We start from the raw sequence: 23,540 nt of genomic DNA, 5'->3' as shown, positions 1-23,540 counted from the left end.
AGATGGTTATTTTTTAAAATGCATATATTTTTTCACTCCTGTTTCTGGGATTCTCTTTCAAACTTCTATCTGCTGTAGGCCCAGATTTCCAAATTCTAATAATTCTTGAGCTACTATTGATAACAGGATAGTCTGCAGAGCCTGGACCGTCTAATAGTAAGTTGTTCATTTAATTTCTTCAGTTTACAGACTGGAACCACTGACAGAAAAACAAAAAGATGTTGACCGAAGATTTGTTACTTACAAGTCTCGTGAATGCAAGTGGGATTCCAGGTTAATTCTACCAAAGAACCCCTGGCCACCCAAATCTGCCTCATTTACGGTTAGTTGTATTCTGAGCCAAGTAATCTGCCTTTATGTTGCTGAAAAGTTTTACTCCTGACCTGAACTGATTTCAAAAGGTTTTGATTCATGCCCTTAGTGGTGGGCAGATGATTGTTCCTAGAGAGAGTAAGAACCGCAACAACTAGACTAGCAGTTCATTCCATCTCTTAGAATAGAGCAGGGGTCAGCAACCCCCGGGACGTGTGCTGAGCATGGCACACAAGGCCAGTTTGCTTGGCACACCGCCGCCAGCCGGGGCTCTAAGAGGCTGCTGCCAGCCATGGAGCCCAGGCTGCTCCCAGCAGGTGGCTGAGAGGCTGCAAGCCCTGCTGCAAGGAGACTGGGCTCCGTGGGCCGGTTGCAGCTGGGAGGCTGCAAACAACTGCTCCAGGCTCCGGCATGTTGGCACTCCGGCACCTTCTGAGGTAGATGTGGTTTTTTCGGCATTCCAGCCAAAAAACATTGCCTACCCCTGGAATAGAGTTTTGTACCTGGGGGAGGGTTGGCTGTGGGACTCCCACTTATGAGAGTAGGAGCTGAAATTATTGAAGGATGCTTTAAAAGTGTAATCTTTACTGCACAAGTATACAACACTGTACATGGCAATGATGTAAACTTACCTCTCCCTACTGCCAAGGAAGCCATGCACAAAAAAATGCTCAGTGGGGCCCAAAATCTATGTGCCAGATGTAGGCTATTTCAGAGGAGAAATATTTGTGATGGCTCATAAACATGAACTAAACATTTAGTGATGAATTCTTTAGATATGAAAAGAATTCTTGGTTCATGCACTCAGCTACCATTAATGTTAATAGAGACTTTGCAGATGCATTGCTTTAAAGAAATGGTATGAATAGCAAATGAACTAAGCTATGAGTTTATCCTTTTGGAAGAATGAGGAAGATGGATGTTTCTGTACCTAATATATTTGTATCTATATAATAACAACAATAGTTTCCATATCTAAATGTAGTAAGTACTGAATTTGCACATACCAATCAAGTGCTTAGACATACATTCAGAACAGGCATAACTAGCTATTTTAGCACCCTGGGAAGAGTGGGGCTTGTGCTGAGCACTGGAAAGCTAAGGAGCACGGGGATGCCAAGCAAGTATTACTTGAACCTGTAGACTCAAAGAGCTGGCTGCTGCTGGCATAGTTCAGGTTCACCGTCAGGTGCTTCCATGACACAGCATCAGATTTGTCTCTCTCACTCACCCTCAGTTATGATGTTGGTTTGGAGTATGTCTACACCATGTCCTTGGCTTGATCTTGGTCTGGCTTGCCCACCTGCTCCTTCCTTGCATGTGCCAGATTAAAAAATGTGGTAGTAAGGACACACTGCGGTGTTCCCACAAGCCTCTCTCAAGCATGTTGTCAATCAACATTTTCAAAGTGGGTGTAGTGTGCCCCTGGAATGACTTAGGTGCTGTATTCCTAGATTTGGTGCGTGCAAACAGGAGCAGGTGGGTGGGCCTTGCTTGGGATATCTCTCTCAGGACACAATGAAGATGTTATTTAGACACATCCTTTCATAATTGCTGCCTGATTCACATGTGAAGGCATGTCTGTGGAGCTGGGTCTTCAGCTCACTCCTTAGACATGTTAAAAATATTCATATGTCAGTGACCTCTCATCTATTTAATTGCTCTAATTTGTTTTTCCTTCTAATTCTGTTGTTAGAGACACAAAAGGCGGCGTGGTGCCTACACTGCATTCTTAGATCGTGTGGAAGAAAGGTTAAGTAACATCTGGCAACATGGGTAGGTGATGACTTAGTATTCTTGTACCATTAATCCACTGTATTTGGAGGACCAAATCATGGTTGCTAGCGCAGAGTGCAGAGCAGTTTGTAGATGTTAGGTTCGGAAGGGACCTCAGTAAAGAGCACTGGGGTGAGATGAACCCAGCTAGGTGCTTGTCCAGTCTCCACTTGAAGACCCGCAGGGTAGGGGAGATTCTGGCAACCCTTCCTGTGAAGAAGTTCTTTCTAATGTCCGACCTAAATCTGCTCCCTATCAATTTATGGCCATGGTTTCTAGTTACTCCAGGGGGTGCCCTAGTAAATAGAGCATATCCTATTCCGTGCTGCCTTCCCTGATGAATTTATAGGCAGCCACAAGATCATCTCTCAGTCTTCTCTTGCAAAAGAGGTATTGGTCCCTCAGTCTCTCCTTGTAGGGCCTTGTCTGCAGGTCTCTGACCATAAGAGTGGCCCTCCTCTGAACCCTCTCAAGATTCTTCACATCCTTCTTGAAGTGCAGCACCCAAAACTGGATGCATACTCCAACTGCAGCCTGACCAGTGCCGCATAGCGGGGAAGCATCACCTCCCTAGTCCTGTTCATCATGCACCTGCTAATGCATGATAAAGCGTGGTTAGCCTTGTTGATCACTTCATCACATTGCTGACTCGTATTTCATCTTGGAGTCAGCTATGACTCCAAGATCCCTTTTCACTGCTGTGCTGCTGCGAAGGTCATCCTCCAGCCTGTAAGTGTCAGTGGTTCTTTTTCCCTAGGTGCAGCACTTTGCACTTGTCTTTGTTGAACTGCATCCTATTTTGTTCTGGCCCTTTTTCCAACCTGTCCAGATCCACCTGGATCCATTCCCTACCTTCTGGTGTGTTAACTTTGCCCCATAATTTGGTATCATCTGCAAACTTGGACAGGGTGCTCTTCACACCCTTGTCCAAGTCACTGATGAAGACATTGAATAGCACTAGCCCAAGGACTGAGCCTTGCAGGACTCCACGGCTCGCGTCTTTCCAGGTCGATATCAACCCATCCACCACCACTCTCTGGGTGCAACCCCTAAGCCAATTCGCCACCCACCTAAACATGTAATAATCTACATCACAGCCTGTCAGTTTATTTACGAGAACAGAATGAGATACCATATCGAAGGCCTTCTTAAAGTCTAGGTAGATGACATCTACCTCAACTCCTGAGTCCTAAGCATTTTGTGACCTAGTCATAAAAAGAAACAAGGTTAGTCAGACAGGATCTACCTGCAATGAACCTGTGCTGATTTCCTTTCAGCATTATTTCCCCTACAGGGCTCCCACAAGTGGGATCCTTAATCATTTTTTTCCAGAGTTTTCCCAAGGATAGAGGTATAACTGGCCTATGGTTTCATGGTTCCTTCTTCCTCCCCTTCTTGAAAATAGGGACCACACTGGCCCTTTCCCAGTCCTCTGGGACCTGACTGGAGCACCACGGGTGCTCAAACATCTGTGCCAGCAGCTCCACTATGACATTGGTCAATTCCTTCAGCACCATTGGATGAAGTTCATCCAGGCCCTCCAAGTGCCCCTTCACTAAGTCGGTGCTAACAGTTGGTGGGCTGGTGCCCCTCCTGTGTCTGTCAGTGATCCAACTGGGAGATTTGTCTTGGTCTGTGTCTAGGAATACAGATGCAAAGAACTCATTGAGGAGCTCAACTTTGTTCATCTTCTTTGTCACCAATTGCCCTAATTTGTCCTGTAGGGGTCCTATGCTACCCTGCACCTTCCTTTTGCTCCCTGTATACCTGAAGAAGGGCTTTTTGTTGTCCTTAATTTTTGTCACCAGCCTAAGTTCTAATCCTGCTTTGGCCTTCCTAACTGATTCCCTGCAGGTGCGAGCCAGGGAGGTATACTCCTTGGTAGCTACCCCCTGTTTCCACAGCCTGTATACCTCTTTCTTTGCCCTTAGGCTTTCTTGAACTTCCCTGTTCAGCCAAGAGGGCTTCTTGGCCCCTTTGCCCCCTTTTATGTGCAATGGGATTGTCTACTTCTGCCCCCACAGGATCGCTCCCTTGAGAAATGACCACTCTTCCTGGACCCCCATTTTGCCAATGTTCTTGAGCTTTAGCACCTCACTAACTAATCTCCTGAGCACACTGAAGGTAGCCTTTCTGAAGTCTAGCTCTTCAGCCCTGCTGGTTAGCTTACCCACCCTTCATCAGATAGTGAATTTAATCAGTTGATGGTCACTATCCCCTAGGTTATCTTGTACCTGCAGATTCCTCACCAGGTCATCCCCTGTAGCTAACATCAAGTCCAGCAAGGCATTTCTCCTAGTGGGATCATATACTTCCTGTGTTAGGTGGCAGTTCTGTATGCAGGTTAAGAACAAATGTGAGCAGTTAGATTTGGCTGACTGTTCCTCCCTGCAGATTTCAGGGTAGTTTAGGACACCTATGACAACCATATCTCTCGACCTCTAAGAGCTGTCTGGAGAATTCCAGGTCTAGCTCATCCTCCTGGTGTGGCAGTAGATCCCCACTACCAACTCCCTTTCCCCTTGATCCCCTGACAGTTATGATGCTGTCATTTGTTTCCTATGAAATTGAGTATAGAGCTGCTTAGGGATTGTCAACAGTAGATGGCACTCCTGATGGGAGAAGACTGGGGGCAGTGAATGGTGGTAAAATAGCATGCTGTTTGGGTGTTGATGTAGAAATCCTCAGGAATGGGATATACCCACAAACTGTTGTGCTACTTGCACAGGAAAATTGGGACCCCTGCACACAGATACTGCTGAATGAGGTGGTATTCCTGTCCAATCAAAGTATCCATTATCATGCAGGCTTCTCCCATCTTCCAGCAGCGCATGGTTTCTTAGTCACTGTAGACTGCAACATAATGTAGATATATGCCAGGTAGCTGTAACTGAATTAACTTGTAGTACTGGGAGGACTCTACCTGTAGTAGTATGGAACTTAATAGAAGTAAAAAAGCAGAGTAATTTGGACTATTTTGAGGTCCCTGCTGTTACAACTAAACTGTAGTATCCAAGTTATACTGTTTAAAGGTAGTTCAGGTATTTACACTCAGAGCTTCATATAGATGTACATAGATATAGAGCTGCAGTGTACCTAAAAGCTGTAGCTGAACCTTTAGAAAGTGAAGGTGGTTAATCTGACAATGTATCTCCTGATTTAATCATCAGTCATTCTGTACGTGATATAGGTTTCCTGATTTCTAACCACAATATGACTGAGATTTGTTACTGTAGGTGAATAGAAAAGTTGCTGAAATTAAATTGCATTTCCTGCTGACAGTTTTTCTTAATAGAAGCCACCTCTCTATTGAAAAGTTAGGATGTTTATCTAGAGTTATGGCATGTTGATTAGTTGAATCAAAACTTGCTTTTGTCATGCATTTAGGGTGAAAATATATCCTAATTTATCCTGAAAATATATCCTTATATCCTACTTGCATCCCTTAAGCTGTGCTCTGAATAGGAACATATTTCATCCTGGTGTACTTAGAATCATAGAAATCATAGAAAATTGGGTTGGAAGGGACCTCAGGAGGTCATCTAGTCCATTCCCCTGCTCAAAGCAGGACCATCCCTAACTACTTGTGTGGCCATATATTTGGTCCCCGCCAAAACCCAGGACTCATGTAACATGGTGTTCAGAATAAGGTATCAGAAATCTTGGTAAGAACTGCTATGCTACTGCTCTTCATTGTAGCCCCAGTACAGTGATTCTTTAAGTATGAAATTAGCAGCACCAATCTTGAAACTGGAAAAATCAATCCTTTCTAAATACTCTGTTTTAATTCTTCTTTTATTCCATGGAGTCTCCTACAAACCTGATGCAGTTTTATATTATAAATTGTTACATTAAATAGGAGCATCTTCATTTCGTAGGGATCCCAGGCTATTGGTCAGGACAAGAAGAGAGCAACGCAATGGAAGTTCTACAGCAATATCCAACATTCCTGACATATGAAACATAAATACCACCACAAACTCTGAGAGATACTAGCAGTGTTTATCCATATTTCTTGTACATCTTGTTGTGTCAGGTCTCAACTTTTTGAGAATCCTGGCTTGGAATAACAAAGGAGAGCTAGAGCTCTTAGTTCATACTAATTATTCTGGGTAGATCCATTAACTAAGAACTTGTAATATGTATAGTACAATGCAGTTGGTGTAACTTTTAAAGCACTGATTCAAAATGGAAACAAAGTAAAATGTAGCATGAGTTTGCAAAACAGTCTCCTATGGTCTTTCTTGTTGTACATTTGAGCTCTCTGCTTTGCATGGTTTTTATTCCTGAAAAAACAGAAGTGATATTGTGACTTCATCCTTAAAAAATACTTTTTTATATATTTCCTCTTTCACTTCATACCTTTCTTCTCTTCTTCATGTCCTTAGTTTTAAACCTACCTAAACTTATTAGTCATTTGCCACTTCATTTGTTTACCCAGGCACTTTGAAGCTGAGGGGAGAATGGGCCTCCCATCACTTTCAGAAGCTACAATTTCCAAGTCACAGATCAAGAATTTAGAACTGACACCCTGTACCACTGATGCCATGTTCACGTTCTTGTCTATCCCATTGAAACAAGTGGCCATTTTGCCATTGACTCCAATGTGGGAAAAGCCAATGTCTGGAAGGCTAGATATTGTGAGGTGAATTCATTATTTGTTGAGACTAGTGCTCAGCAATTCAAAGGGTCAGGCCTTCTAAGGGCAGAGACTCATCTTTTTAAAGGGCACTAAAAGCAGTTACAATTACAGGGACCTATAAATATGATGATGATGTTCTTTTATTACTTAATTCACTTTGGCATCCTCTGGAAACAGTGGTCCATAGCAGGAAATATTATAACATGTGAAGATAAGTGACTTAGGTAAAACACTAAGAAGGAGAGAGACCAATCTGGAATTTATTGTGTCCTAACTGAACATTCAAATCTTTGTTTTTCCTTTCCTTTCCTTTCCATAAACTACTCCCCCCCCGCCACACACACACACACACACACACACACACTCACACACACACACACATTGAACTTTGTTCCTTTGTTCTTGGGGGTTTTTTGTCAGAGCTAGGCTTAAGCTGTAAGATAACAGTGCAAAAGTGGACACTAACTGCTGTGTTAGTATGAGGAAATTACATGCAGGATTGATTTGTCCTTTCAGAAAGAAAGTAAGGCCATAATTTAATTCTCACCAATGATTCTCCCTTAGGAAATGATCTCATAGTTCTGAGTGGACTCCTAGCCAGTTTAGAGTCTTTGTAATAATTCCCAGATGTACATCTTCATAGTATGCTGGGCCAGGAGGAAATCCATTACATTCCCAGATTCTTGTCTGGTTTGGAATGTGGAGCTCACTGTTAATCTCATTTTAAAAATCTAAATCTGGATTCAGAATGAACAGAATTTGGGAATTCTCTTCCTCTGTGCACCAGCAGATGCAGTCATTTTCAAGTTAATTTAGCTTGGTTGTGCAGTCCTTACACAGCACCAGATGGGATTGCTAAATGCTGAGTGAAGGCTCTATATGACCTCGTATTTGAAAGTATACAGCTATTTTGCACTTGTACCATGTTGAAAACATTAACTGGGCCTTCCCAAACCTCTAATGGATAGGGAAGTAATACACAATATTTGGTGCATCTAGCATTCCTCCAGCATCATGCAGCAATGGAGATTGACCAGAAGCCTATACTAAGGATGGACATAGACAGGTAAGCAGAAGCCTTACATCATCTTTCTTGGATGTAGAGACATGTGGGTGCCACCACTCGCTAACTGCTTTTGAAGAGTCTAGTCTGGGATCACAGCCAGACAATGGAGGGAAATACACGGAAGCTCAAGAGCCAGCCCACAGGGTAGCCAAATACACATTGCAACCCATGACGTGCCTTGCTCCTGGAGCAATTCAGTATCCTCAGCCTCCACTTTCACTGGGTTGGATACCTGTGTGCTGATTGGGCACACATTTTGGCTGAGTGAAAATCTGTGACTGGTCAGCCTAATACTGTCCTACTGGTCACCGTACCACAGAAAGCCTTCTAGGAGAGCCCCTGTGGATCCTGTCTGGCCACAGCAGGAAAATAAATACAACCTGTCATCAGGCTAACTTCTTTGTGGAGGACAAAGTGGAGAGATCTGCCTTCAGGCATAACTTATGCAGAGGATTTCACCAGTGCCTGTAGACTTGAAAACAGCTTAGCAAGATGTGCTGCAGAAAGACCTAATCAAGCACAGGAATGTGGGGATTGGCCAATGGGACGGTTATGGAAAAGTCTGTGCAGCATGAGAGAAGGAGTTACCAGCTGGTGGTGGGGCTTGTACTTGGTGGGTTGTACTTTGCACCTTCAGTAAAGGGTATGAGGCTTCTGAGTACAACAGAGTCCAGTATGTATATGTACCAAATTCCTTATGTCCAGGGTGACTGCTATGCTCACAGGGAATGAGCACAATCTGCTGGGTTGCTGATATTATGCATGACTTTGGTTTTAACCCACTTAGAGCACATACTTCACATCTCTCAAGATAGCAAGTCAGACACTGTCTCTCTCTCTTTTTCTTCTTCTCACAAACAGAGATGGTGTGTTTCTCTCCCTCTGCCTTCCTTTACTTCCCCAGGAAAGCAAATCTAGTACATACAATGAAGTACCCTGCCCTGCCTGGCCTTGTCTGACTCCCCAAACTGTCTCTAGATCATGGTCAGTGCACCTTATACTCTCCCTACACTGAACTGGTGGCATCTCATGGGGTTTGTTTTGTTTTGTTTTGTTTTGGGGGGGGGGGGTTTTGAGTGGGGGTAAAGGGGGGTGATGTGAGTCTTCATAAATTCACAGGCTACCTGTGAAGCAGCAGGGTACAGACTGAAAACATGGCATTAATCCTACTCTGAAGATGATTAATGGCATTTTTCTCTCCAAAGACAAAAGCAGAGCTTTGCTCGAGAATTGTTCCAGATCCCATTTTGAAATTTGCTGGCAAAGTGAACGTTCTGTGGCATTTCAGACAGGTACACACATCTACGTGGGACTGTGTACAGTGCCAAATGGACGTGCATGTTGGATTTAGGCACACAATTTTTGGTGTTCAATCTAGGGTGAATCACTTAAAGATATGAGTATCCAACTCTGTCCTAAATTCCAGTTATACAAATAGCTGCAGGAAGCTCCAAGTAGGTGTATCTGGCCCAAGGATGGGATTTTAAGATTTGGACACTTATTTCGTATAAGCCTTTTTGAAATGCCTAGTTCCTTATACCAAAAAAGGGGAACCATTCCTACTAAGAACATCATGGGGGAAAAAGAGAGGCATCCCAGAACTTACAGTTTGCACCCAAAGTTGAACCCCCAGCATTGCTGCGAAGAGAAATGTAGATGCTGACAGGCTAGGAAATACATCAGACTTCATGCTTAGCTTCCAAATTCTTGTGTCCAGGTGACTACAGTGGCTTTTCTAAAATGAAGCAGGAGTTAAGCTAAGTATGCAGCTGTGAGCCTCCAGGACTTATCAGTGTCAGTCTTCAGCACAATAGAGCAGTGTGACCAGTATTGTACAACCTAGAATCCAAACAGAGAGTGAAATCCTTCCATGATTATGATAAAGTACAAATTGGAGAGCTTGAGTGCACTCTAACATACAGCATAGAAATCACATGACTTTTTTTATGAGTCCTTCATTGCTGTTTCCAAGGGTAATTAGCAAGTTAATGATTCTCAGGAAATCCACTGACCCATGCAAAGTGCCATGGTAAACTGAAAGACTGCTATCGGAGTAGAGTGTCTCTTGTCTGTATTCCATGTCTGAACTCATTTGCCATACAAACTATCCTGTGATTCCATCTCAAAGACGCTAGTCTCTCAGGCTGATCTCTCCTTTTACTGCATGCTTCATATCGCCTTAAAGAAACAAGGTGTATTTTCTGTAGCGAGCAGTGGCTAAATATGTAATTACATCTCGGCAGATGTTGGTATTGAAGTCTAGCAGAATCTCTTAACTTTTTTTTTTTTTCCACCTTCACTGTCTAAATGTAAATGCAATTTAAATCCTGCTGGCACCCTTGTGCTCTGAACATCCTTTTTGAGCATGTTGTCAGCTGCAATGTGAGCATTATTTTGCAAAGTATAGAAAGAATGATCAACATCTTGTACTGTAAGTGTCTCTGGAAATATGCCTTAATCCAAGGCAGGCTGGAGTCTATTAGAAACTTTCAGTTTACTCTGGGCTTTGGATGACGTGTGTGGAAGCTGAATTGCTTTGTTTTGGATTTGTATTACACACATGGCATTAATTTGAGAAGGACTGTGTTTTGAAATGTGCTTTGGTACAACCTCCTGCAGTTTCCTTAAACAAAATGGAATCAATCTGAGAACTTTACTTTGGATACTTGTGACAGACTGATGTAAGCTTCGACAGAGATTAGTTGTAGATGGTGTGCAACTAGAATACTGCGTAAGAGCAAACAAACTCATTTCAAACGAGCTTTCTTTTTAAAAGGAAAAATCAGCAGACTCATGAGCTACTGTTACTAATACTATACAATACAGTGCCTTTTCTGTGCATCTCCAAGTGTTTACAGACCTTTATCAACTCCAATTTAGACACAGAATGTGAGAAGGAGAGCTGCGTAAGACTATCAGAAGAACAACCCTACTTTGGATAGCCCTTTAGACATGTCTAAAGATCATTGTGCACTCAGAAACTTTGGTCATCAAGACTGGACTTAAGCATGCATTTAGTTACTTTCTTGTGTTGGGGGTCTAAGGGATTTCGCAAAAGGCCACGTAATCAGGCTCTGGATTAGACTTCACTTTGTGCTCAATCCATTTTATCAATTACAGTAACTTCATTACACATAAACCAGTTTAAATGATCAGAAACTGATTTAAACAAGTAACAGAATAGAAGTTCAATGCAGATAAACCAGTTTCAAAGTGGCTGAAACTAGTTTAAAGATAAACCTGATTGAATGCCGTATCAGACTTAACTGATATGGGTCAAACGGGTTTATGAAACTTCTGTCCCAGACTCCTTCCTGGTTCAAGTTAAATCATGGTCCTCCAGCAGCCCAGCATTTTGCAGCCCTGGGCTGGGCAGGCTGTGCTGTCTGCTCTAGAGAGCAGGGCTAGCTGGAGCAGTGAGGATTGACTGACAAAGGGGGAACGGAAGTGGGGGGGGCAAGCCCAGTCTATAAGGAGGGGAACTGACCCCCCCCAACAAACCCTGGGCTGGGGGCTGGGGCCAGGGAAGGGGGTTAAACAACCCTTTTCCCACTCAAACTTACTGTTGGCTGCAATTGTGGACTACAAATTTCACAGGCACTTGGAGACAGGAAGAAGAAGTGATGTGAGCAACCCTGCAGAATCCTGCTGATGTAATACTGGACTTCAAATCCTAATGCCTTTGGGGGCAGGAGGAAGAGGAAATGAGCATACAGACAGAGACCTGTGCTCTTGTGCCCCCTGGCTTCTGGCCTGAGTCACTGATGCATAAAATACAGCCATATACCTGCAAAGGTAAATGTCTGTTCACTTATGTTTCATTTTTATTTGTGCAGTTTAGATTAACTTGCAAAGGCTGAATCAATTCAGCCTCGGGCTTTTTGACTGTCTGTACCTAGCCTAAGAAAAATCTGACACCTTTAGATAGCTGGAGCCAAGATCGTGCCCAGGAGCAACAGTCTTAGTCATCAGCTGACCTGGCCTAGGGAAGGCAGAGAAAAACAGGTATATGCTTATACAGAGAACCATGTGAGCAAACCCAACAGTATACAGGCAACAAGTGTGTGGAAGCATGTCTTCCATCAAAGGTAGTAACACAGACAAGAAGCAGGAGGCTGGCTCAAAGACCAATATATTTGAAGACAACAAAGTGTAGTAGGCAACTTTGGGATAAAGACTTCATCCCTAGAGAGGCCTATGTAGCCTTGACTCTAGCAAATCTGCAAGTTGCTGCACATTAGACAAAACAACAATAATAAAAGCAACTGTTGAAAGGAAGAAGACATGCTGCAGGAAGAATGAGATGCTTGAGCTGATATCTGTAAGTTGGTCTGTGTATGTGACTAAAATACTATCTGTAATTGCAGCATCTCTGGCAGTGGTTCTTTTGCTAAGGATTCAGTTTACTTTCATATTATTACCCAGCCTTCAGTATACAGAATACAGAAGCTGAACCTGCTTAAGCACAAAGACCTGCAAAGAGAATATTTAATTTTTCTTAATACAAAAATATGGCAAGGGAATGTCTGTGACTTACGCTGAACTAAACAGTATTGTGCGTTGCACATTTCTTTAGTGAATTCACTAATGCTTGTTAACAAACATCCTTCACATTCATTGCTGAAACTTCTTTTTACTTGCATCAAAAATAGTGTAGAAGTTTCTATGTGAGTAGTGATATACCCTTTTCTACCAATGGTTCGGGCTAAAACAGTCCCTTAGTGTACAGTGGAAGGTCAAATTACAATGCAATAAACAGATTCATCCTGGTCTATATTTTTAGAAACAGGAAAAATCCCTCCTGGTGCCTTTTGAAGTAAAAAAAGCACTGTGAATAGTCAAAAATAATTAGAACCAGAGTGTGACTTTTTTTTTTCAGTTAAGGAAATATTCTGCCTTTGTGGAGCTGACAAACAGTGTAAAAGGAAACACAATTGCCTACTCTATTTTAAAGCGCTAGAGCATGGATATACTATCCACTAATTATTTCTATAGAAGCTGGCTGGTATGCTCTATGTGAAACTTCAGACCAGATAGGTCTGCTGAAGGTCTTATGTAGTTCTTTGTGGTCATATGATTTTGTCCATTCTGCATTAGAGCTGATAACAAGTGTTTACTGAGTTAAATAGGAACTGGGTCATGCCCAAAGTGCATTAAACAAATGGCTCTGGCATTCTGAGAAGACAGTCCATTTTCATGATGCTGCAACCAAATATTACATACATCTGTCAAATGGATTCACTGATTTTACTGGCTTCCCTTTTGTTATTTCTCACTATATTCATTGTTACTGCACTGTAATATTTTGGCCTGTTTAAGGGTAAGCACAACAAATTCAGGTATTAATGGGGATTTTGCCTTTTGAAAACAGAGGAGCTCCGGTAAATGTGATTACAGAAGGAAGTCACATCATTGCAAGTCCCCTAGGAAATAATGGGTATCTAATAGAACTTAATTTTCTAGTGAAGAAGACTAAAAAGCTATATTGAACTGCACACTTCTGTGACCTTGTAGTCGCTGCTGATAGGGGCAGGTTGGGTTTAACATATTATCAGTTAAACATCAGTAACTGAGGTTCCAACAGAACTTGCTCATCGTCAGTTAATACAATATGAAGCAAGACGGTTTGTGACTCCGTTGACTGTAGGTCTAGTTTAATGCCAGGTTTACGTGTGACCTTATGATTGTGTTCTAACATAGATGTGTCTATTGAAGAGGCACACTCAGAACCACCAGGGACAACCATCAGTAAATATCATTAATACACTTTCATCATTGCTATTAGCTGTGTTCACTCATGGTAGACTTGGAGCCCTGCTTTTGCTCATGATGATGCACCTTTCTTATTTCTGAAAGTCCCCTTAGGAAAAACAGGAAGTCTATTTTAGCTTCCAGTTGAAACACATTTCACTTTATCACTTAATAAAAGTGAGAGTGTAAATCTGAAACATTTTCCTGAAATTCCCCGTGAACAAAAACTTTCTCAATTGAAATAGATTTTTTAAAATTTTCATCTTCACATCCCTTTTCTATATGAAATTTCTCACTTGTAATTTGGATATTTTGCCTTAACCTGTACTTAATTCTCATTTAATTCTTTGTATGGGGGCCTAGAAAACAGAATGGATGCATTTTGGAAAAAAAACACAAAGTAATACAAGTCACTATTACAAGTCATTTAGTTTCTTTTATAGGGTTACATGATGGAACAGAATGTCTTCCTATTGCATCTAAACCTGTGGAATAAACCTAAAAAGGATTTTATTTTGACAATGAGCTTTCTAATATTGGTGCATTTTCCACATACTTTCTGCAGTCAGGAAAGAGACAGGAAAAAAACATGTCTATTTCCAGTAAACATGTTTATCAGCATCTGGAAACTGAAACTGATTCTAAGTTTGATTTAAAAATATATCTTCATCTAGACTTTAATGCTCCTGGACAATTTTGCTTTGACCATATCCCATTCCATCCCTCTGATTGCTTCCGATGCTGTTCCCAGCAGCTCTAGAGGATGAGTATGCCTTCTACTTCCACAGAGGAAGGGAAGAGGTGAAGTCACTCTACATCAGGGGTAGACAAAATGTGGCCCAGGGGCTGAATGCAGCCCACCAGGCCATTCTATTCAGCCTGCGGGGCGCCTAAAAAATGTAGAAAATTAATATTAATCTGCCCTGGGCTGCCTGTCATGTGGCCCTCGATGGCTTTCCAAAACTCAGTAAGTGGCCCTCTGCCCAAAATAATTGCCCGCCCCTGCTCTACATTATAATTCAGGTGGACTCTCTGGACATACCTAATCCAATTGGTTGGTTTGGATTTGGGCTTTCTTGAAAGCCTAGCACATTCAATGATAGGGCTCCCATTAACTTCAGTGGGTTTGGGATCAGTTCCAGGATTTGGGAGACTGATCAGTGAAAAAGAGGTAATATCCTGTCTCATTCTCAGTTAAAACAACAAAACATCAACACAAAAATACAAAGCTCACTGGGTATATTCATGTTGCATTCCCTGTTATGAGAACAAGAGAACCTTAGAGCTATGACAGAAGCTATCAACATTTTGTGCGTGTAGGGTTAACATGGTATTTAGGCCCGGGCTCACAAGCGGGAGAAGTACGCCCCACTGGCCGACACCCTGAGGAGCCGCGGCTATGACGTGACGGTGGACGCGCTCATCGTGGGGACGCTCGGAGCCTGGGACCCCAACAACGAGAGCGTCCTCCACGCCTGCCGCGTTTCCCGCCGCTACGCCAAGCTGATGCGCTGCCTCATGGTGTCCAACACCATCTGCTGGTCCCGCGACATCTACGTGGAGCACATCACAGGCCACCGCCAGTACACCGACCCCTCCAGACCAGCCGCCGCTGGACCGGACCCGGAGGACGCCGCCGCCTGAACCGCCCCCCCACCCCTTCGCTTCGCGTCGCGTCGAGAGGACTTCGCTGCCACGGATGACCCCGCCCCACCCGAAGAGGACCCCCGTGATCGGACTTTATGGACTGAGACGCTCACTCCGAGCCACTTCCTTCAACATCGCGGACCACTGTAATGGGTATGTGTGTATCTATCTTCTTTCCCTCTCAGCGTCGCGATCCCCCCTTCCACCTCCCCCTTCCACACTCCCCCACCCCCGGGCTTAGTTCGCTAACATTGTATGGTATGTAACCTAGTCGCGTTCCACTCCTCTCCCCCACCCCTCGATTGTTAGTCCCTCGCTCGGGTGCTTTGTATTTCCATCTCAACGTTGTCATCTTTTTCCTGGATTCCCCATCCAAAACATCTACTAATAAAAGTCAATTCTTTTGCAGGATATCCTTTAATTGTTATCAAAGGTTATATCTTCCCTCTGTCATTTTAAAGCAGTTGCCTTTAATATATTTTAAAACTATTTTCACCTTTATGCTAACTCAAGTTGGGCAAAAACAGGGTAGGACTTCAACCGAACAAATGTTAGTGTGCAATTGGTGTAAAAATGTTGATGCCTTGAATAGAACAGAATATTATCTATTAAATTTTATTACTGAAAGATTCAAACTAGAGACATTTTGTAGATGATCCTATGAACTTTATTTCATAAATGTACCAGATACAAAAAATCATGGACTCAATATAGACACTGGATTTATGACACATTACAACCTGCCTGACATCTGATTCATCAGGTGCCTGCCCGACCTTACCTTTTATGATTTTCTTCACACCCCATCCCCACCTGCTTCCTCCTCTCCCCTCCTTTTCTACCTTTTGTCTTCCTAATTTCCAGGTATTTACTTTTTTTCCACAGACTACCTCTTTTCTCCCTTGGAGATCTCAAGTACAGTAAAGTCTCCCTTACTTACCTTCGGATTATTTTTCCCCTGCACCTTTCCCTACTCTTTGGTTTCCTAATTTCTACCTGCTTACATTTTCACTGATATCCTGTCAGACTTTTAGTTTCTTTCATTTTTTGGAGATCTCAGAACAGCAGAGACTCCCTATGCCTGAAGAAGGGTGCTTGTACCCAAAAGCTTGTACCCAAAAGCGGGCCTGCACTGTTCAATATCTTCATCAGAGATTTGGATGAGGGGGTGAAAAGCACCTTGTTCAAGTTCGCAAATGACATTAAGATGTGGGGAGAAGTGAGCATGCTAGAAGAGAGGGACAGATTACAATTAGATCTCAACAGGTTACAGTGGTGGGCAGATGAGAATAGGATGAGTTTCAATACAGACAAGTGCAAAGTGTTGCACCTGGGGAGGAAGAACCAGCACCATACCTACGGGCTGGGGAACTCACTTCTCATCAGCACAGAGGCAGAGAAGGATCTTGGAATCATCATTGATGCCAACATGAGCATGGGCCACCAATGTGGGGACGCAGTCAGGAAGGCTAACTGCACTTTGTCATCCATCCATAGATGAATCACGAGCAGGTCCAAGGAGGTGCTCCTCCCCCTCTGTGACACTGATTAGGCCACCGTTGGAGTAGTGCATCCGGTTCTGGGCGCTGCACTTCAGAAGGGATGTGGACAACATGGAGAGGGTCCACAGGAGGGCCACCCACATGATTGGGGGCAGCAGGGCAGGCCCTACGAGGAGAGGCTAAGGGACCTGAACCTGTTCAGCTTCCACAAGAGAAGGCTGAGAGGGGATCTGGTGGCCGCCTATAAACTTGCCAAGGGGGACCAGCAGGCAATGGGAGAGTCCCTGTTCCCCCGGACTACTACCAGGGGTAACAAGGAACAACAGCCTTAAGTTGACTGAGAGCAGATTCAGGCTAGATATCAGGAGGCACTACTTCACAGTCAGGGCAGCTAGGATCTGGAACCAACTTCCAAGGGAAGGGGTGCTTGTCCCTACCCTGGGGGTCTTCAAAAGGAGGCTAGACAGCCACCTAGCTTGGGTCATTTGACCACAGCATCCTTTCCTGCTCATGGCAGGGGGTCAGACTAGATGATCTGCTTAGGTCCCTTCTGACCCTACCAACTATGAAATTTTTCCCCAACTACTCAGTTGGTCTACTAAAACAGGGTTTTCAACCTTTTTGGATCAGTGTGCCCCTGGTGGCTGGATGCAGAGCAGGGAGGGAGAGGGTGGTGTGAGGCCAGACGTGGAGTGGAGGTGGGGGGAATATGGGTGGTGCCTGCGCGGCGGTGCGGGATGGTGCATGGCCTTCTCAAGTATCCCCCATACTAAAAGATATTACATCTACCCAAAGAAGCTTGCCTGTTTATGTCCTTAGACCAACACAGCTACAACCCAAAACCCTGCAGCTAGACAGTAGTATTCAGAGATACCACAGACTCAGTCTTGTACATACAGGCTCATATGTATAGTCCTTAGGCATGCAAACAGTCTCACTGAAGTCAACAGGTATATTTATGTGACTATGGATGACAAGGATGAGTAGGGGTGTTTTGGAAATAGGTCCTAGCTTTGGAACAAATGCCATGTAGGGGTAATATCCTGGCACCATTGACTTCAGCGATAATAAGTAAATGGAGAGAAATAGTCAGCTGTGGTTGAAGTCAGGCAGAAGACAGGGTAAATAAGTAATAACTAAATGGTATAACTAATCAGCATTTTTATCACTGTTGAAGGAAGAAAGCTGATCTTTTTTTCTTTCACAGAAAAGGAACAAGACACATGTTTTTCAGTAGGCATAATTGCTAATGCTTCACACAAACATTTTGCAATTTCACAACCATTGTGTTTAATTCTGGATTACTTCTGAGCATGCCTGTTTTTTGATCAATCATTTAAATGAAATTTAAGAGAAAGAGAGCGATGCATGAAATTTAAGAGAGAGAGCAATGCATAAGAAGGGCGCAGTTATAATTTTCCTTGAGCAAACAATATCAGCTTAGAATCTTATTTTTCCAGAAATGTTTCTTTAATACCACTGTAAGCCTGTACTCAGGAACCCCACAATAGTTCATGAGCTGTCTGAGAATACGAAGTTTGCTTAGAGGGGCTCTCTTGTTTTACTAGAAAGCAGAAGTTTGAAAATAAATTTTTCATTGAAAAATAGCCCTACTGGAAATTTTATTTTTATAGGAACATTTCTATTGGAAATTTTATACTTTTATTTAAAATGAAACTTTTTTTAAAGGAAAATTCTTCAATATTTGACATCGTTAGCTTTTCCTATCATTTTCTTATATCTTTCTACTGTTTTCCACATTTTCCAATTTGAAAGGGATTAAAAAGTGTCTTTTCTGCTTTCCTGTTACTTTTCCTCTCCTTTTCTAGTTGAGAGACAGCAAAAATAGGTGAGCCATAATAATGTAAGCAAAACATATAAACAAAATATTAATATATTTAAACAATATATTGATTTGCAAAAGTAAAACTAAGCAACATTTAAAGTCAAAGTGAAATTTCAAGACTTTCCATCAAAACTTTAAAAATAATACTTTTGCCACAGGAAAAAAATGCAGCATGAAAATACCTTTCTTTTCTGCTGGTCAAAGGTCACAAATATTAGCGTTGGACCTATTTACATGTATGTGCCTATATAAATATATGTGCATGTGTATTGCCTTCTGCAAGACAGAAGCTTCTTGAGACAGAAAATTTCCTTGTTAGAAGTATGTAGCATCCTAATGTTCACTGTCACTGATGATGTTTACATTTTTTCCCATTTAATGCTCACATCACTATTGTCACCGGGTTAAAAGTGCCTGGGTCAGATAAGGCTTATGAGCATGATGGATGATGTCCATATGTTTAATGGCTGCAGCCAAAAGATGACTGTGCTTTCTACCAGTTTTTATTGATTGCTATGCAGTGTATTTGATGGAATTTTACTTGGCTTCCTGTGCTTTTGACATCTTAGTTGGTGGTTGTTAGTTCTAACTGGCATAAACTAACATTTGTTGTGTTGTGGGAAATACTCATTATAAAAGGCTCAAAAGTGATGTGACAGTTTTCTTTTCCTTCTTCTGTAACCATTCAGACCAAGAGAAAGATAAATACCAAAATCTTCATAAAACCTTATTTTCTAGTCCTGTATAAATAGTGAACTTCAATTACCACTTCTTGGTTCTAAAAATACCATTCTGAAACTTGAGCTAAGTTAAAGTATCTGGATTTGACTCTTATATAAAAAGTCTGTGAAGTTCAGTTCTTGAAACTTACAGGAAGTCTGTCTGCTCAGACTATTTCTGGAAATTACCCTCAGCCACTATGGGTGGCCCAGAAGCTATTACGTCTCTTAAAGATTTAAGCCTATGTAACTTCTTCACTTGATCAAAGAATATGCAGCTTGCCTCAGGGACTGAGCCTTCTTTGCCTAGAGAAGTGCTTTCTCATGCTCTCAGTGGATGGCCTTGTGAAACTTCAGAGTGCACAAGCTCATAGCGGTGGTACGTACAGGTAGCCAGTGGGAAATACTAGGTACAAGCATTTCTCCCACTACTCAGCCTCAGGGGTCTATATTATAGGGCCTCCATCATTTTGGTCTGGAGGCAGAGCATCTGTCCACCTTTTACCTAATAGGCTAATGGTTAGGTCACTTTCTTTGGCAGTCAGACAACTGCGGCTGGGTCATTTTCCGTACATTTTACATGGACCTAGGCACCTCCATACAGTCCTGTTTCACTCCTCATAGCCCAACTTCTCGGCTGATATTCCATTAATGTTACGCTGAGTCATGTAAGTTGGGGGTCTGGCCAAGTGCCTCCAAATCTTCATTAACCTAGATAAATGAATTTTCCATTTTTCTGTATTTTCTACCTGTTTTCCAAGAAATACTTTCTCATTGCAATCTTGAATTTTATTCATGGCAAAGATTTGCAGACTTTCCTCATCAAACTAGGACAGGTCTGCCCAAATGCAGAAAACTCTATACTTGGTGGATTGATTTTGATGACAGCTTTTTAAATAGCAACTATTATCATATCTCCATACAGGAAGGAATGATTTATTGCTGTGATAAACCTGAGGAAATTCCTGGAAACCTGCATGATCTGGTAATTTACTACAGTGAGCAAACAAACAAAACCCAAACAAACCAAACCAGTTCCTCTAAACAGGAGGTAGTTGTGTGAGAAGACATGGAAACACATCCTTCTTGACATTTGCCTTCTGTTTGTTCTAGCACAATGATTTTCCACCAGGGTTCCACAGAACACTCAAGTGCCTTTCAAGGGTGTCAAGGCATTCAGACGAGCCCGGATGCACCTCTTGTGCAGCATTTCCAACCCCTTTGAGACACTGCAAGAGGCACACACAGGAACAGAAAAAGGTTCCCCCCGGTTTGCAGCATGGGGGCAAAATTAGACCCCTGGGGGTCTAAAAAAACGGAATTAAAAAAAGTGGGGCTGGGCACGGTCCCGGACTGTGCCCTGAGGCAACTGGAGGCTGGGTCCTCCACAGAGATGGTCTGGCTGCAGCAGGGCTCCAGTGCCAGTAAGTAAGTGGTCTGGGGGACTGGGGGGGGGAGAGGACTATGGGGAGATCCCCGCTGGCCCTGCTTATTCCCCCAGCCCTCCCCTGCCTGCCCCCCAAGCCCCTCAATCCCTGCTGTGCTCCGCCCCACCCTCCGCCTGCCCCCAAGCCCCCGATCCCTTTTCTGCCTGGCCCCACCTCCCACCTGCCCCCCAAGACCCCCTGATCAATGCCCTGCCTGGCCCCATCCCCAGCATCCCCAAAATAAAAAAAATCCTCCCCAAAAAACCCCCCAGCACTTACCAGCAGTCCAGCTGCTGTCAGGGTCACTGGGGCACTGCCTGCAGAGCGCAGGGCAGGGGGACAGACCCAGCCCAGGCCCTGCTGCCACCACTGCCCTGTGCTACCAGTGGGGGCTGTGCCAGGAGGCTATGGAACCCCCACAGCCCCTGCTTGGTAAGTAGAGGCTTTTTTTTTTTCTTTTTAAGTGCTAGTGCCTGAGGTTGGTGGGGCAGCCATAGAGGCCTGGGGGTGCAACTGAGGGCTTGGGCTAGGCTGAGCAGGGCAGCCATTGAGGGGTCTGGGGGAGTGGGGCTGGGTGCGGCAGCCATTGGGCTGGTGGGGGATGGGTCCAGCTGGGGCTGGGGTGGGGTGTGGGCCTTGCAGGGGCTGTGGGGGCCATTTGGACCCTGTGTGGGGGGCCTTAGCCCCTGTGTGGGGGCTGTAACCCTTGTTCGGGTGACAGCAAAATATATATTCATGTATTTGTGAATTCATTAAACATGTATTTAGAGTTCACTTTATTACTGTGAAAAGAGATACTGGTAGTCTTCCAAACTGTTTTAATCCTGCAGATATATCAATAAAACATTGCCCAACTGATTGCTGTCTCTGTATCACTTTTTTTCTCTTTCTTTATAGTGGTCTTTTGTTTTAATTGTGGAGGAACATGGATTTGGGGGTATTTTACAGAGTGACTTTGGGATTTTTTTATTAGGGGGTTTTCAGTTTTTCAATAGGAAACACTAGAATTCCTGGAAGGGAGGCAAGAGGCTGGATCCAGGCAGAGGAGCCTGCTCAGAGCTGGCACCTTGGACCCAGCTGGCTGTGGCTGACCTCCTGGCCAACTGGGGGCAGGAGGACATGCTTTGACAGTTCAGAGCAGGCCACCACACCCAGAACATCTTCCAGGCAATAGCTGCCCAGATGGCCATGCAGGGGGAACACATGGCAGTAGTGCCACACAAAGGCCAACTCTGCAGCCACAACTCACTGGCAGCTGGCCCAGAGGGGCAGGTGCTCTACTGGCTGTGCAGTCCCCATCCAGGTCTGGCAGGTGCGCAGCAGGTCACAGCCAGGCAGCAGCCCCACACCCCACTGCCAGACTGCTGCAGTGGGTAGACGGTGCAGAGAACTCTCAGGGCTGCTTCAGCAGTCCTGCTGGTAGTGTCCCCAGGTAACAACTGGCTGGGCCCCAGAAACTCCTGAGAGTGAATAGCTGTGAGCTACTTGCCAAGGCAGCTTTTTGTATTGATGGGGCCAGGACAGAGCAGCTTTTTATACTCTTGGGGACAGCACAAGTGCTGGCCCTGGGCTCTAGCTTCCCCTGGCTGCAGATCCAGGAGTAGCAAGGCAGGGTTATTTTGCCCCACGTGGCACGATTTGCTCCTCAACAAAGTAGATGTCTGAGCACATGCACTGAGGCAAAAAGCCCCGCCTCAACTTCAGTCTTTCTAAGTTTTGAAATATGCTGCTCTTATTTTTCTGTAGGGAAGAAAGAGTGAAAATGAAGAGTTGGCATTTCCATGGGGTGCCTTGAGTCTTAAGAAGTTAAAGACCACTGTTTTAGCACTAAAAATGTTTTCCTCAGGCAAACATCAACATTGCCAAATAGAGCATTTCTTAATGGTAGTTAATCTCACTAAAACTGGAAAAGATTTCAAATTTAAACTTTGCTTGCTATGTTTGTAAAGCTCTAATGAAATACATGTAGAGATATGTGGTTAAATTCTCTTTTCATTTCTCTTTTCTCTTTTCATTTCAGTGAAGCCTTTGAGGACGATATTGGAGAGGAGAATTTTGTTCTTCTTTTTGAGCTAGTTTGGTGCATGTCTGGAGTAACTCCACAAGAGGAAAGGATTGTTGTGGGAGATATCTTTTATTGGACGAACTGCATGGTTGGGATAGACTTAGGCAGGCGTTCATATGCAAAGCATTCTTCATCAGGTCTGGGGTGAACTCCAGTTATTTCAATGCCCATAGCAGCGTAACAGAGAGAAACTGGACTGCATGTCTTTTTGTATTTTGTCAAAGGTCACACCTTTTACATATTTACTCAATATAAAGCAAACTGTCAGGGCCAACCAGTATGCAAAACTAAAAGGAAAATGGAAGCATATGTAATCTTTGTGGTTTAAAACTGGACTGTAAAGTGCAGCGAATTTGTGGTGAAAGACAAGTCAACCGAACAGAATGGAACTCTGTAAACCCTTGAACGAACTCTGTTACAGTTTGTTTTTTTGATTCTTCAAATATTACTATTTTTCACTATTTAACCTTGTTCATTGTGTAGTTTGTTTTTTTTTGGGGTGGGGGAGTGGGGCTGTGTAGGGATAAGCAGAGAATCAACAAACAACACATGACATCCATGGGGACACAAAGGTGCACCTGCAAGTAAAAGTTGCCAGTTATTTGAAACCTTTCAATAAGCAGAGGAGCTAGAATAGAAAGATGTAAGGTTTGATTTCAGATACAATGAGAAATTTCACTGAGTTAGAAAATCTGAGAGTAATAATTCCTAGCTTCTTTGCACATACTGTACAAGTAAAAGAGATATAAATCGGTACTAGATTTGGCTGGTTTGCTTTTCACTGTTG

At 43.4% G+C, this 23,540-nt stretch overlaps 1 protein-coding gene across 4 annotated transcripts in view; it reads left to right on the top strand.

Moving 5' to 3' along the window:
• The window catches only part of C5H7orf78 (chromosome 5 C7orf78 homolog), a 39,765-nt gene extending 16,225 nt beyond the window's left edge, over positions 1–23,540 (top strand). For 2 of the 4 annotated variants that reach the window (XM_090046897.1, XM_090046896.1), the window contains exons 4-6: positions 183–322; positions 2,009–2,088; positions 22,709–23,540. In XM_090046897.1, coding sequence (XP_089903023.1) covers positions 183–322; positions 2,009–2,088; positions 22,709–22,901 — 413 coding nt within the window. In that variant the 3' untranslated portion in view covers positions 22,902–23,540. Of the gene's footprint in view, positions 1–182; positions 323–2,008; positions 2,089–5,966; positions 6,464–20,186; positions 20,719–22,708 lie in introns of those variants that run through there. The other 2 variants (XM_090046899.1, XM_090046898.1) reach the window with 2 other exon arrangements.

The sequence above is a fragment of the Crocodylus siamensis genome, chromosome 5, assembly GCF_052110815.1.
Source record: "Crocodylus siamensis isolate JL-2025a chromosome 5, ASM5211081v1, whole genome shotgun sequence".
NCBI classification, from domain to species: Eukaryota; Metazoa; Chordata; order Crocodylia; family Crocodylidae; genus Crocodylus; species Crocodylus siamensis.
Note: the sequence above shows the minus strand (reverse complement) of the source record. Positions and strands in the feature narration are given on the sequence as shown.